This window comes from Eremothecium sinecaudum, chromosome IV, assembly GCF_001548555.1.
Source record: "Eremothecium sinecaudum strain ATCC 58844 chromosome IV, complete sequence".
Lineage (NCBI taxonomy): Eukaryota > Fungi > Ascomycota > Saccharomycetes > Saccharomycetales > Saccharomycetaceae > Eremothecium > Eremothecium sinecaudum.
This window is the reverse complement of record NC_030895.1, coordinates 1,207,246-1,219,723: the sequence shown is the minus strand read 5'-3', so window position 1 is coordinate 1,219,723 and position 12,478 is coordinate 1,207,246. Positions and strand designations below refer to the sequence as shown.

General features: G+C 40.2%; 4 protein-coding genes across 4 annotated transcripts; 2 read left to right on the top strand and 2 right to left on the bottom strand.

Annotated features, from left to right (window-relative positions):
- Positions 1 to 1,478: 1,478 nt before the first annotated feature.
- On the top strand, positions 1,479 to 2,465 carry YDC1 (alkaline dihydroceramidase; the record flags this gene model as incomplete). Its single annotated transcript, XM_018132332.1, has 1 exon — positions 1,479 to 2,465. One exon carries the CDS (start codon positions 1,479 to 1,481, stop codon positions 2,463 to 2,465), a length of 987 nt encoding a protein of 328 aa, XP_017987821.1.
- A 484-nt stretch (positions 2,466 to 2,949) lies between these two features.
- On the bottom strand, positions 2,950 to 4,626 carry ELP3 (Elongator subunit ELP3; the record flags this gene model as incomplete). The annotated part of the gene is made up of 1 exon (XM_018132331.1): positions 2,950 to 4,626. One exon carries the CDS (start codon positions 4,624 to 4,626, stop codon positions 2,950 to 2,952), a length of 1,677 nt encoding a protein of 558 aa, XP_017987820.1.
- A 474-nt stretch (positions 4,627 to 5,100) lies between these two features.
- Positions 5,101 to 11,370, top strand: SEC16 (COPII coat assembly protein SEC16; the record flags this gene model as incomplete). The annotated part of the gene is made up of 1 exon (XM_018132330.1): positions 5,101 to 11,370. The coding sequence occupies one exon, from the start codon at positions 5,101 to 5,103 to the stop codon at positions 11,368 to 11,370; it is 6,270 nt and encodes a 2,089-aa protein (XP_017987819.1).
- A 116-nt stretch (positions 11,371 to 11,486) lies between these two features.
- MBA1 (Mba1p) lies at positions 11,487 to 12,278 on the bottom strand (the record flags this gene model as incomplete). Its single annotated transcript, XM_018132329.1, has 1 exon — positions 11,487 to 12,278. One exon carries the CDS (start codon positions 12,276 to 12,278, stop codon positions 11,487 to 11,489), a length of 792 nt encoding a protein of 263 aa, XP_017987818.1.
- Positions 12,279 to 12,478: the final 200 nt, after the last annotated feature.

Sequence of the window (12,478 nt, the reverse complement as noted above, 5' to 3'; positions counted from 1 at the left end):
AGTCTGAAAACTGAACGGTTCTCACACGGATTTTGAGTTCTGCTATATTGAACTTACGAGTTGCAAAAGCTTTAGGCACGTTCTCGCTGTAGGAAAACACAGCAGATGGATCACTCTTCGTGTCAATTTCTCACTCCGAACGCTGGCTTAAGACAGATAAACGAGTAGTTCTATACAGTCTGTCAGATATAATGTATCGTTCAATTATGGAGGCTGAAATTCGACTTCCAGTATATCACTTGCTAAGTAATCCAGTTACGTTGTTTGGCTATCTTGTTCTGCAGCTTCGATCAGGAAAAGTTTGCTAAAAATATCTCCTTGCATTTTACCTTTGATTTTTTAACTCTTCGGTACGTCCCTAACAAACAAAATTGTCCAACGTAAAAAAGCGCACGTAAAGGAAGCTTATCCCAAAACTTTCCCCAAGGATGAACAAGTGGCTTCCCCGCTTAGAGGGGATGTCGTACGTGATCGTAAATCCCTCAGAGTTTATCACGTGACTTATGTATCAGCGCAAATTGGACACTATCATCCAATGCCCGATGTCTGGTATGACTGCGTAGGAGTGAGATAGAGCCAAGCCTGAGCTGCAGAGGCTGCTTTGATCTGTTTTGTCTCCTGCGAACATTATACCGCTACGTTATCGTGTGATATGAGCGTTGAATGTTTACGAAGGGTAATGAGATATGTATTGCAGTAAATTAACGTATATTTTATATGCTGATTTGGTGTAATCGGTGAATAATGAGTTATACATGGGGGGGATCGGATTGTTATAAATAGATAGTTCGCGCCTCCTTTTGGGGGTTCATCTAGTCAAGTATATATTGTGCTGCTTAATTATTACCGAAAGTCACGTGAGCAAACATGTGATGGACAACATATTTCTGTAATGCCAAGCGTTCGTAAATCGTGACGAACCTTTTTGTCTGGCTTACATACGGAGAACAAGGCAACCGAATAACAGCAGCAACAACAACAACAACATGATATGGGCGGTTTGGGGGCGCAGGAGACGTGACCTCAGGATTATTTTAAGCAACGATAAAGAGAAGATAAAGAATAATATAAAGAAGAAGGCTGGATACTGTCAGAGATGACCTTGTTGTCACGTGACCATCGTATAGCGGTTACACGTGACCGTGAGAGGGTTTAAGAAGCCGCCCAGCCTAAAAAAGTTAGGAGAAGGGCCTAACGTGGGTTTTAGCAATGCATCGGAGAGATGTAATTTGCTATTCTTTATATGTAACAGAAAACTGGCATTGGTTTAATAAATTAAGATAGGGGATCCCTATTAATATTCAGAATCCTCACCTAACCTACAAAAAGCCAGTTAAATCTTGCTTGAGGTATCGTTTCTAGTGTTTCGAAGGTTAGTTAAAATCGTATATGAAAAAAGCTCTCAAAATATCGTTTAGCAACAGCCTTTGGAACAGGGGAGGCATAATCCATAGGAGAACTAGTATAGTGCGATTGAAATGGTGAATATGATGGGCAGGATTTTTGGTACTGCTTGGGAGTTGTTGCGTATTCGACCTTACCCAGATGTACCCATAGACGGTTACTGGGGCCAGCCGAGTGCGACAATCGATTGGTGTGAAGAGAATTACGTTGTGTCATACTATTTTGCGGAATGGTCGAATACGGTTAGCAACAGTATTTTCTTTGTGTTGTCGTTTTACTTGTTGTACTCTGGTATACGCCATAACCTCGAATCACGTTTTATACTGACATCGTTAGGCTTTGGGCTTGTTGGATTTGGTTCTTGGCTATTCCATATGTCCCTTCAATATAAGTATCAGTTATTGGATGAGTTGCCGATGTTGTATGTCACATGCATTCCAGCCTGGAGTGTGTTATGCGAGCAGGAAAAGAAGGGGAGTGATGCAATGACCAATGCATCCAAGAAGAAGCAATGGATTATTGCAACAGTGATATCAGTCACTGCGGTGGTTGTTACCGCGCTTTATATGGGGGTTTTGACAGACCCATCTTTCCATGAAGTGATATATGCAATACTAACGATGTTTGTCGTTTTTAAATCTGCATATTTGAGCAGAAAACATGTCAAAGGCTCTTCAGAAAAGAAAAACCTTCGGAACTGTATGCTATTGGGTGTGTTACTGTTTCTTATTGCATATGTCATGTGGCAGCTAGATGTACATAGATGCGATTTGTGGATTGGGATTAGAAGACATTTAATGCTGCCATTCGGTACTTTGCTCGAACTTCATGCATGGTGGCACCTGCTGACTGGACTTGGTGTGTATTATTTTATTGTGTCGCTCATATATTTGAGGTTAGTATTGCATTCCAAACAGGATAATTACGTTATGATTTGGAGATGGAAGATGCTTCCCGAAGTGGTACATAACAAAAACGCATTGTGGAAGAACTACTCGTACGAATTTCTAGGGCCATACAATAGTAGTCCCCAAAGGTTAAAAACTAGTCATGTAGAGTAACCTGACTTAACTGATTAGACTTTTATGTTAAATTAAATTAAAACATTTGTGTAAACGTTAACAAATTATTTCAACCGGCAACTGGTGCACATGTGGGTTATATAATACATATAGTCGCTGGTGCCATGTTAACGCTCGTATCTCCCTATGCATTAAACAACTGAAATTGATAACAATCGGATGATATTTCAATAAAAAGTATGGACATTCAATGGATTTAACGTGCATACTGGCTGTCCATAGGGTTCCTTTTTCTTGTATCTCGCGCATGAGTTTTTGGTGACCGCCATTCTGTAAAGATAGGAGAGTATCAACAGGACTCAGCAAGTTACATTACATTGGAAATGTAAAAGTAATTTTCCTGGTAAAATCAGTTTGGTGGTTGATCACACTGACGGACACATATATTAGAATAGTAGTATATTATGTAATAAATAAGATAATAATAATGTACTATATATCTTACAGAGACTCCTTATCCTATTTACACCAAACACTTAGACATATAAGGACCATCAAGTTCGTAGCCTAACCTGGCATAATAGTTCCTTACTCCAACACCAGAAATAACAGAGATTTTTTGAGAACCGTGTTCTTCTCGAGCAATCCTTTCAGCCTCTTCCATCAACAATGTACCGAAGCCTTGATGCTGGAATTTCCTTGGGTCTCTGGAATGCAGTGGTACAACTGAGCCATAAACATGCAGCTCTCTCACAATAGATGTGGGCTGAGATATAAATTCCTTCCTATATGTATACTTTTTTGAAGCCTTTCTCAGCCTTAATAAACCAATTAAAATGTCTTGTTTTGGATCTTCATAGGACAAGAATGTTTCCCACCCACCATTAGCATAGTAGTCCCTTCTGATGAGCTCCACTTGGTCTGGTTGGACCTTACGGTGTACTTCTTGAATACCAACTTCTCTGGTACGTACATCTCTACATGTAGTACCAAAATCCTTCATTCTAGCTAATGCAAGTTCTCTCAGGTTACCATTTTCGACACCTGAAGTCACTAGCGGCATTGGAATATCTCTCTGCACACGGTAGATTCTTGTCCAAGGAGGAACCAGAGCCATTATACGAGCTACTAAATCCACTAGTGCATTAGCATTGTAAGACTGATACCTACCCGTTTTCCAGAGTTCATAGAGACCTGTACCTCTTATAACTAGTGTTGGATATATTTTCAACCCATCGGTTCTGAAAGCTGGATTCTCGAAATATTCTTTAAACTGTTCTATATCTCTTTCCATACCAACATTTGGCAAGTCAGGCATCATATGAGAAACAACTTTATAACCAGCATCCTTCGCAACAGCAAACGTTTCACATACAGATTTAACTGTATGACCTCTATTAGTATCACGAGCCACATCTTCATATAACGACTGCACGCCGACTTCCAACCTTGTACAGCCATAATTGAGCATATCATCCAAATGAGACCTTGTACAGTAATCTGGTCTAGTCTCGATTGTAATACCAACACACTTTGTTAATGATTGCTGGGAATATGCAATGGCTTCCTCAAGAATATTACCACTAAATCCAGAAAGCGCATTATGCAGCTTAACAATAAAGTCTTCACGGTATTCTTTAGGAAGGGACATAAAAGTACCACCCATAATAATATACTCCACCTTGTCTATAGAATGACCAAGCTGCTTTAACTGCTCTATTCTACCACGAGCTTGTTCATACGGATCATATTTGGCTCTTATAGCACGCATAGAGGTCGGTTCATAACCAGTGTATGACTGTGTAGAATATTCAAAATCAGAATCTGGTCCACCAGGACAGTAAACACATATATTACCGGTATATGCGATATGTGGACAACGATGTGGTTTGCACATCACAGCTACCACTGCAATACCGGAAGCCGTTCGAACAGGTTTAGCCTTCAGTTTAGGGAGTAAATACTTTTTATGCTGATCGGGAATGGAATTTATAATATCAGTTAACCTAGGCTGCTGTTTCAACTTGTATTGCTTTGAAAACTTTGTAATCAAACCATTCAGATTTATTTCTCTTGTAGAGCCATTCGTTAATGAATCTATGAGTTCCAAAGTAATATCAGAACAACATTGAATGAAACGCTCCTTCTCGGGAGCAAGTTTCTGCTTGTTGGTCCTTTCTCCTTTGCCCTTCTTCGCCATTGATAGCCTTCAATATCACGCAGTACCTCAAGTTTTACTCTTTAGCGTGTTTAAGATGTCATCTCATCATAAACTCGAAAGAATTTCACATTTTTAAGTGCGCTGTGTACTTTAAAATCACGTGATTAAACATAAGCTTTAACGCAGAAGTATAAGTCACAAGTGGCGAGTTTGGCTTGCCAGCTTTAGCTTAGCTATTCATATAACTAAATTCTTAAGTCTATTACGTTCTCTTATGTGTCGTTTACTGTTTATACAAGTTGAAGTTTTGGCAGAAAATGAAAGTCCAAAATAACAACTAGGGTGGCAATTAAAAGCACGAGTACACCGCAGCAGAAGGTACATATCAAGATACCAAGGAAGCATTATTAACATTAGGGCTTGTGGTGTTGTTCTTAAAGAATCTGGTTGGTAATAGTTGTGTATACCTTACTAATTTAGGCTGTTTAGACATCTATTTGAAAGTCTCCAATTATGTCAACAGAAGCTAAAAGGAGGAAGAACCAGAAGAAAAAGCAAAAACTGAAGCAGAAGAAGGCTATAGCTAAGGCTTCTGTTGCTACAGAAGAATCAAGCGCCCCGATAACTGCGGCAGGTTCCATTTTGGGTAAGGATTCTGAGTTAAGCGCTTCAGCAGAAATAGTTGGCGATGTGTCAAGCTCTAATGTTGTACCGAAGATCTCTGACGTGGCTGATCCACTACCTGAAGATGATGCGTCTACTATGAAATTAATTGAATCTGTTTCTGATGATCCTGTTATGAATCCCGTTAAGGAGGAAGAGCAAGAAGAGATAGGGGAGATTCCACAACCAGAACAAAACCAATTAATTGAGAATGCCGCATCTACAGAGCCAGAAGATGTTGCTGAACTGTTTGGTGGGAACGCAAGTGATACCCAAATTTCTTGGGAGGAAAACGAACCCAATGCTAATGAAAGCGGATTGGAAGAAGGGGAGATCAAAGACAATTTATTTTTATCGCTCTCAAATGCTGATAAAGCCTCAGAAGAGCCGGTGAACCAAGCTACTGAAGCGCTAAAAAATGAACACGATAATGAGACCTCAACTAATAAAGAAGAAGGCGAAGAAGAAAAGCATACTCGACAGAAACAAGAAATTTTATTTGAAGGAGAAAGCCGTTCATCTACTGCGTTGTTTGAACAAACTGAATCAGATGGCAGCATATCTAACAGCATTCGAAAGGATCCTAACCTATATAAGGCACATATGGAAGAGGATGAACCCTTGTTTGAGGATGAAGAACTTTTCAAACCGGACAATAACGAAGAAGTAATGCCTTGGGAGGAGGATAACAATAATACTGAAGATAATAATTTATTTGGCTCTAGTTTTAAACATCATGAGCTCCACGCGGAAGTCAAACATGAGGATGAGCAAGCAACCGCAAATACTAAGAAAGAAGGAAATTTACCACCAGAAGTGAAGAAATTTTCTTTTCTAGCAGAAGATGATGAACTATTGAATGATGAAAATGAAGAGGAAGAGGAAGAGGAAGCCGTTTCTACTATCCATGATGGAAATACAGTCGATACTTCTAGAAAGGGTCCATTATCTGTATTAGATGATGATAATGATAGTTTTTTGGACTCAGATGAAGATCAAGATCCATCACAGATTAAAGAATCTCATGAAGTTTTATCCTCAGCACAGCAGAGCTATGCTGGATTTGCATCCCAAACTGGCCCCGGAGAAATTACAGGAAATGTCTTTTGTACGCCAGCGTCGATGAATAGCCAATCTGGACCGCAATCTAGGGCCTTAAGTTCACCTTTCTCCGAGACGCAAAAGAGCAACAAATACGCACCTGATCAAAGTCATATGCAATCTACATATGATTCATTTTATCCAATGCAGCCTCAATTGGGTTTAGAGGCCCCTCATTCTGCGTTACGCCCCATGGAAGATAAGTCAGTCAAAAAGCTTGAAGAAGAGAAAAAGAAATCAGACGCCTACGATTTTCCGATGGATCTAGTGAAAACTAAAATTCAGCCTGCTAAACCAGTAGGAGTACCACCTGCTAGAGTTGGTGCAACTGTTTCCGTGGCCGCTGCAATACCGCCGACAATACCTTCCATATTGCCTGATGTTATTGCAGGCCCTCCAAAAGCGCCTGTGATTGCTAGTAGAAATGCATATCAACCAATTGCGGAAAATTTAAGTCCTCCTAAAGCAGGGTCTGTGGAACCGATTGCACGTTCGAGGAGTTCTCTTTCGCAAAATCCTTATGCGCCTGTGGTAGGTGCTGCTCAGCAACAAAATCCTGTATCTAGTTTTTCAAAACCTGTTGGGCCTGTACCACCTGCGAATCCCCTTGGAAATACTTCCCCAGTGATGCAAAATGTGCAATTCGGCGCTTTCCCTTCTAATGCAGCTAGTGGTATGTACGATCCAACAATAAATCATGGGGACCTTCCAAGAGAACGCAAGACATCTTATGGTCTGCCATCAAGAACTCGAACTACTAGCAACGCCTCCGTAAGTAGTTCGGGATCTGGTATTACTCAAAAGCTTTCATCTAAAACGCCTTATTCAGGTCAAAGATTCGGGTTTCCTTTGAATCCGCCACAAGTTGGTCAAAATATTCCAAGTATTCAAACTTCGGGCTTAGCTAATTCCATTAATTCTGTGCCGTCACCAAACACGCAGAAGAGAACTCATGCTCGATCGAACTCAAGTGTATATGCACCTGTTCAAGGACCTCATGCTTCGAAGTACATCCCAACAGTTCATCCCCAGTTTCAGCAAAAACCGTCTGCTAACAAGTTAGATGTTTCGAAAAAGGATAATCCACAACGTAACTTCCCATCTGTACCGCATGTACAGCCATTCCCTTATCCAGGCCATCAGCAGCAGCAGCAGCAGCAGCAGCAGCAGCAACAACAACAACAACAACAACAACAACAACAACAACAACAACAACAACAACAACAAGAGCAACATGACACATTTGGACAAACTGCTGGTTATGACCTGAACCTTCGTCAATATCCAATCTTCCACTGGGGTCATCTCTCGAAGGTTGTGTACGCAATGCCAACGTCGGTAAACTCTAATAATTACTTGACGCAATCCAATTCTTCAGTTAATGGCTTTACGATTTGTAATTCAGACTCTATTTTGAAGCCTAATTTAATCCTCAAAGATTTCCCTGGTCCTCTCCTAAAGGGTAAAACAAAACTCAAAGATGTTGATAAGTGGCTAGAACAAGCCATGAACTTCCAAAGAGAGAATGATCCTGGAAAGGATTTAGTCTTGTGGTCTGTCTTGAAGCAAAAGTTGATAAATCCCAAAGCTGTTAAAGAGTTGGCAAATGTCTTATATGATACAGAAAATGCTACTCCTTATGGGCGGCCCCATCACTCTGCTAACACCAGGGGCAGTCATTATCCCTCTAAACTTGATACTAATGGGCAACTACAAGTAATGACCTATTTACGAGCAGGAGCTCATGACTCTGCATTGGCGGTCGCGTTGGCTAAAAAGGATTACCCTATGGCACTTATCTTGAGTAGCTTAGCTGGGAAAGATAAATGGTCTGAGGTTGTTGATATGTACTTGCAAGATGGGCTTCAAGGAACGCTTGCAGAAGGCCCAATTTCTGTCGGTCTACTGGGAATTATTTTCCACGTGTTTGTCGGTAATACTGCACGTATTCTAAAAGAATTTTCCTCTAATGAGGCTAAGTGTAATTGGGCAATGCAGTACTGGAAATTGATAGTCGCAACAGTTTTAAATAATATTTCGCCTACAAATGCAGCCGAAATTACTTTACCTCCTGTGATCATCGAGTTTTTGGTTGATTTTGGTGTTTTTTTGATACAGCACGGCCACCAGGAAGCGGGTGTTACTTGTCTTGTCATTGCAAACGTGCCATTATCGACCAACGAAGTTATTGCGAAATCAGGTGTCAAATTTGAATCATTCGGTAGTATGAATTCCCTAGATGCTATATTATTGTCTGAAGTTTATGAGTATGCGTATTGTTTATCCAATGATACAGTTGATTACTTTCCATCCTTACTGTATTCGAAAGTGGTACATGCTGAAACGTTGATTGATTATGGACTTCCCGCCAGTGTTTCGAAATATCTTGACACCATTAACTATCATTTACGAGGAATGCAAAAAACCAGTCCTCTCTACATTGCCCTATCTAGTCGACTTGAATTGATAGATATGCAACTATCTGAGGCAGCAACAAGTTGGCTAGGTAAGCCGAAGTTGAGTAGTGTCTGGGGTCAACTGGATAGATCGTTCAACAAATTCATTGCAGGTGAGGCGGACGATTTTAATGCTCCATTAGAAAAAACTGTATTCGACAGTTTTACGCCAAATATCTCAAGAAACGCATCAATGGTAGACCTTAGCCATGGATTCACGCCTATTAGGCCCCCTATGGCGAATAGTTCCCTCCCACATACTCATACAGAAATTCAATTTTCAGGAAAGAGCAATTATTCTTCTCATTTAGTAAATGATTCCTACTTGGCGAACACCCACACTAACTATACACCAAATAATGAAAACAGTAACACTTCGAATACTCATGTATCGACTTCGCAAATGGGACAAAAGCCAGGCTACGCTCCTCATGGTACACCAAATTATAAATCATTGAAGAACGCTGAAGATATTTCTTCTGGCAACTTTGAACCGCATATGCATTCAAGCAATCCTTCACCTGCAAATATACACTCTAGGAACACTAGCATTGCAGCTGCATCTACTCCTCCTCCCATTTTTTCTGCCCACCAAAAGAAATCAAAGAATAAGTATTCTCCCACGGCTGGAAGTACCATACCAGTCAGTCAATTGTATGGGACTCCAGCTCAACCCATGACCTCTGCGGGTAATTTCTCAGGTTCAGCCGCCATCGGCGCTGGTTCATCAACTAAGTTATTGTCCAAGCAAGGTAATGAATCAATGGATTTTTTCCCACCTTCTACTACTTCTTCTGCAAGCCAAAAGGAAAAGAGATCTCCAATAGTAAACAGTACTCCATTAAACATGTCTTCTCCGGCGCCAAAAAAGACGACTTTTTCGCCTGAAATCCCTGTTCCTCCAAAGAAACTATCCAGTGTAACAAGTTCACCTCGTGATAGAAGGCCAAAAAAGAATTACTCTCCACCAGATGATAGTATACCTGGAATCACTGCTACTGAATCAATGCAATATTCAAAAATTTCGGAAATGTCGTCTACAGACGAATATATGGGTCAATCCGTGAGAACTTCAAAATATGAGTATTCCTCTACAACAGAAACGACCTCCCTCCCATATATGACATCTGTGCTCAATAATGATGATAAAAATGAAGAACAGGCTTCTTTTAGTGAATCTCAGGTATCAGTTATAGAACATAGTATTGATGATGGTATTAGCCATAACTTTGACGCTAGTACCGATGGGCAGTCGTCTACCAATAATAATGATCATGAGCCTGAAGCAACTCTAAAAAAGTATTCTCATAGTATCGATGATCAAGGCGAAAGTACTGAAGTTGACGTTGCTACTGCAACTAAAGCAACTCTTGAGGTTAAGGAAGAATTAAAGTCTGAAGTTTTGGAAAACCTTTCAAGTGATCATAACTTTGAACAGCCTGTCTCTCCCAAGTCACCAAACCGCTATGCTCAAGTTGGCAAGCCTACTAATGTTCCTCTTAAGTCGCCATTTTCACCGGTCAATGTTCAGCCTAAGAAAACTTTTGTTAACCCATACATGCCAAAGGTTATTTCTGCTGAAACTTTACCAGCCAAAGCATCATCAATGGAAGATCGGCAATGGGATCAGACCTCCGAATCCAAGAACATTTACCAATCCACTGTTCCTAGGTACGGAGAGGCTTTCCGTTCCCACAGCACTGAACCTGCTCCTCGGCATGCATCTTCTTCTCCTGTCTTAGCCCATCCTATCCCTCGGACCTCCAGATTCGAGCCAATTAAAGACATCCCACATAATGAGGAGGATAGTTTTAGATCTGATAGAGTTCCTGTCATTAGGGCATCATCTAATCCAAACTTCAATCCATATACGCCTAGAATGAGTGAACAATACTATGACGATGTGGTTGAAGATGAGTCTGATGATGAAGAAGAGGAGAATAGTGATGAATACAAGAAACATGAAGCAGAAGAAGACACAATAGAAGAGAAGGAAGTTACAAAGAAAGATACTGCAAAAGATGCAGACACTATCAAGTCCACTAAAAGTGACCAATCTAAGACTGGCAGTCGTTGGTTTGGATGGTTGAAGAAAGATCCTAATGAAAAGAAACCCATCAAGGCAAAACTAGGCCAAAAGAACAACTTCTACTATGATGAAAACCTCAAAAGGTGGGTTAACAAGGATGCTAGCCAGGAGGAAAAAGTTAAAGTGGTTACTCCTCCACCCCCATTGCCTGTTGTAAAGAAAAAGATTAATAACACCCCAGAGATCAAGCCACGTTCGGGTTCGGTTGTTGGAGGTCCTGCTGTTCGTACCCAAGGCGCAATTGCTCCCATAAATCCACTTACCGGTGAAGCAATGAATCTAACTAGCCCATCCCCAGCTCCGTCGCCGTTACCTCCTTCTAAGCAACGAATTCTATCAAATGTAAGCTTATCCGGTAAAAATGCAAACGGCTTAGACGACTTGATATCACTCACATCTGGCCCAAGTACGGCCGTGTCAAAAAGGAAGAAAAAGCCTGGTAGAGGTTATGTTAACGTTATGGAAAACTTATGAATGATCCAAAAAAATGTATCACCTCTAAGTATTGAACAATATATTATAAATAAGTCCAGTTTTCAATATTTACATGAGTTTGAAGAACACATACAGTATTAACTGTCTTTCAGTGTTCATGAAGAATTTCTGTATATATCACCACAAATCTTCATCATCCGCACATTTTCTTCCTGGTTTAATGATCTAGTAGGTAACTTAGCATCAGGTGCACTTTCAAAGACAGAACCTGACAGTAGAACTTCGTTTGTGGTAGCATCACATACAAAGGTTAGGTATTCCACGACATCTTTATCAAGTTTTTCGGCAGACTGAGTATTCATGTTGTACTTAATTAGCCGCTGTTTCGTGTCGAACTTGTATGTCAATTGAATCATTTCTAAAGGATGTCCTGGAATCATAACAGCAACCACATTCATCAACTTAGGAACCTCATTAAATTTGACTAATTTCCAAGTCAAAAGTAAGTTCTTGGGAAATTGTTTAACTCTGGTTTCTAACGCTTCCTGAACCCATATTGTAACATCTGGCTCAATATCTCTAATCCGTTTTTCAACAAATGCCTCATTGATTCTCACATAGCATTCGATAGCCTTGTTCTTCCATAGAAGGAAATTTGGTTTGATCCCCGACTTCACTCTAAAAAGGGAAACTTGCGCAGTGTTCACACCGAATGTGTAAACCCTTCTAATCAATGATTTTAAAACAATTATAGGCGATGAAAATACACTTGGTAAGTTTTTATAAGATGTAGGTATATACATTTCGGATGCAACACCTAAATGACGAATATTAAAAGGTGATCTTTTTGGGTCAGGTGCAGCCTGGTTAGCCAAAACTTTTGATACATTTAAAAATCTCCTCTGTGAATACAGTAATGGTCTTCTTAGCATAGTAGTAGCCAGCATTTTGTGCGTTATAGAGCTTCTAAAATTCACCGTTTAGGTGTTAAGGTCATCATCATCCATCGTTAAGATGAGATTTCGTACATTCTGAAAAATCTTGAAATTATATCACTATTAACGGTTTGATATCGCTTTATGTTGAGGGGTAGTCGCCACCTGGATCACTACAATTAACACCTCTAATACTAAGTAAAAGGGTGGAT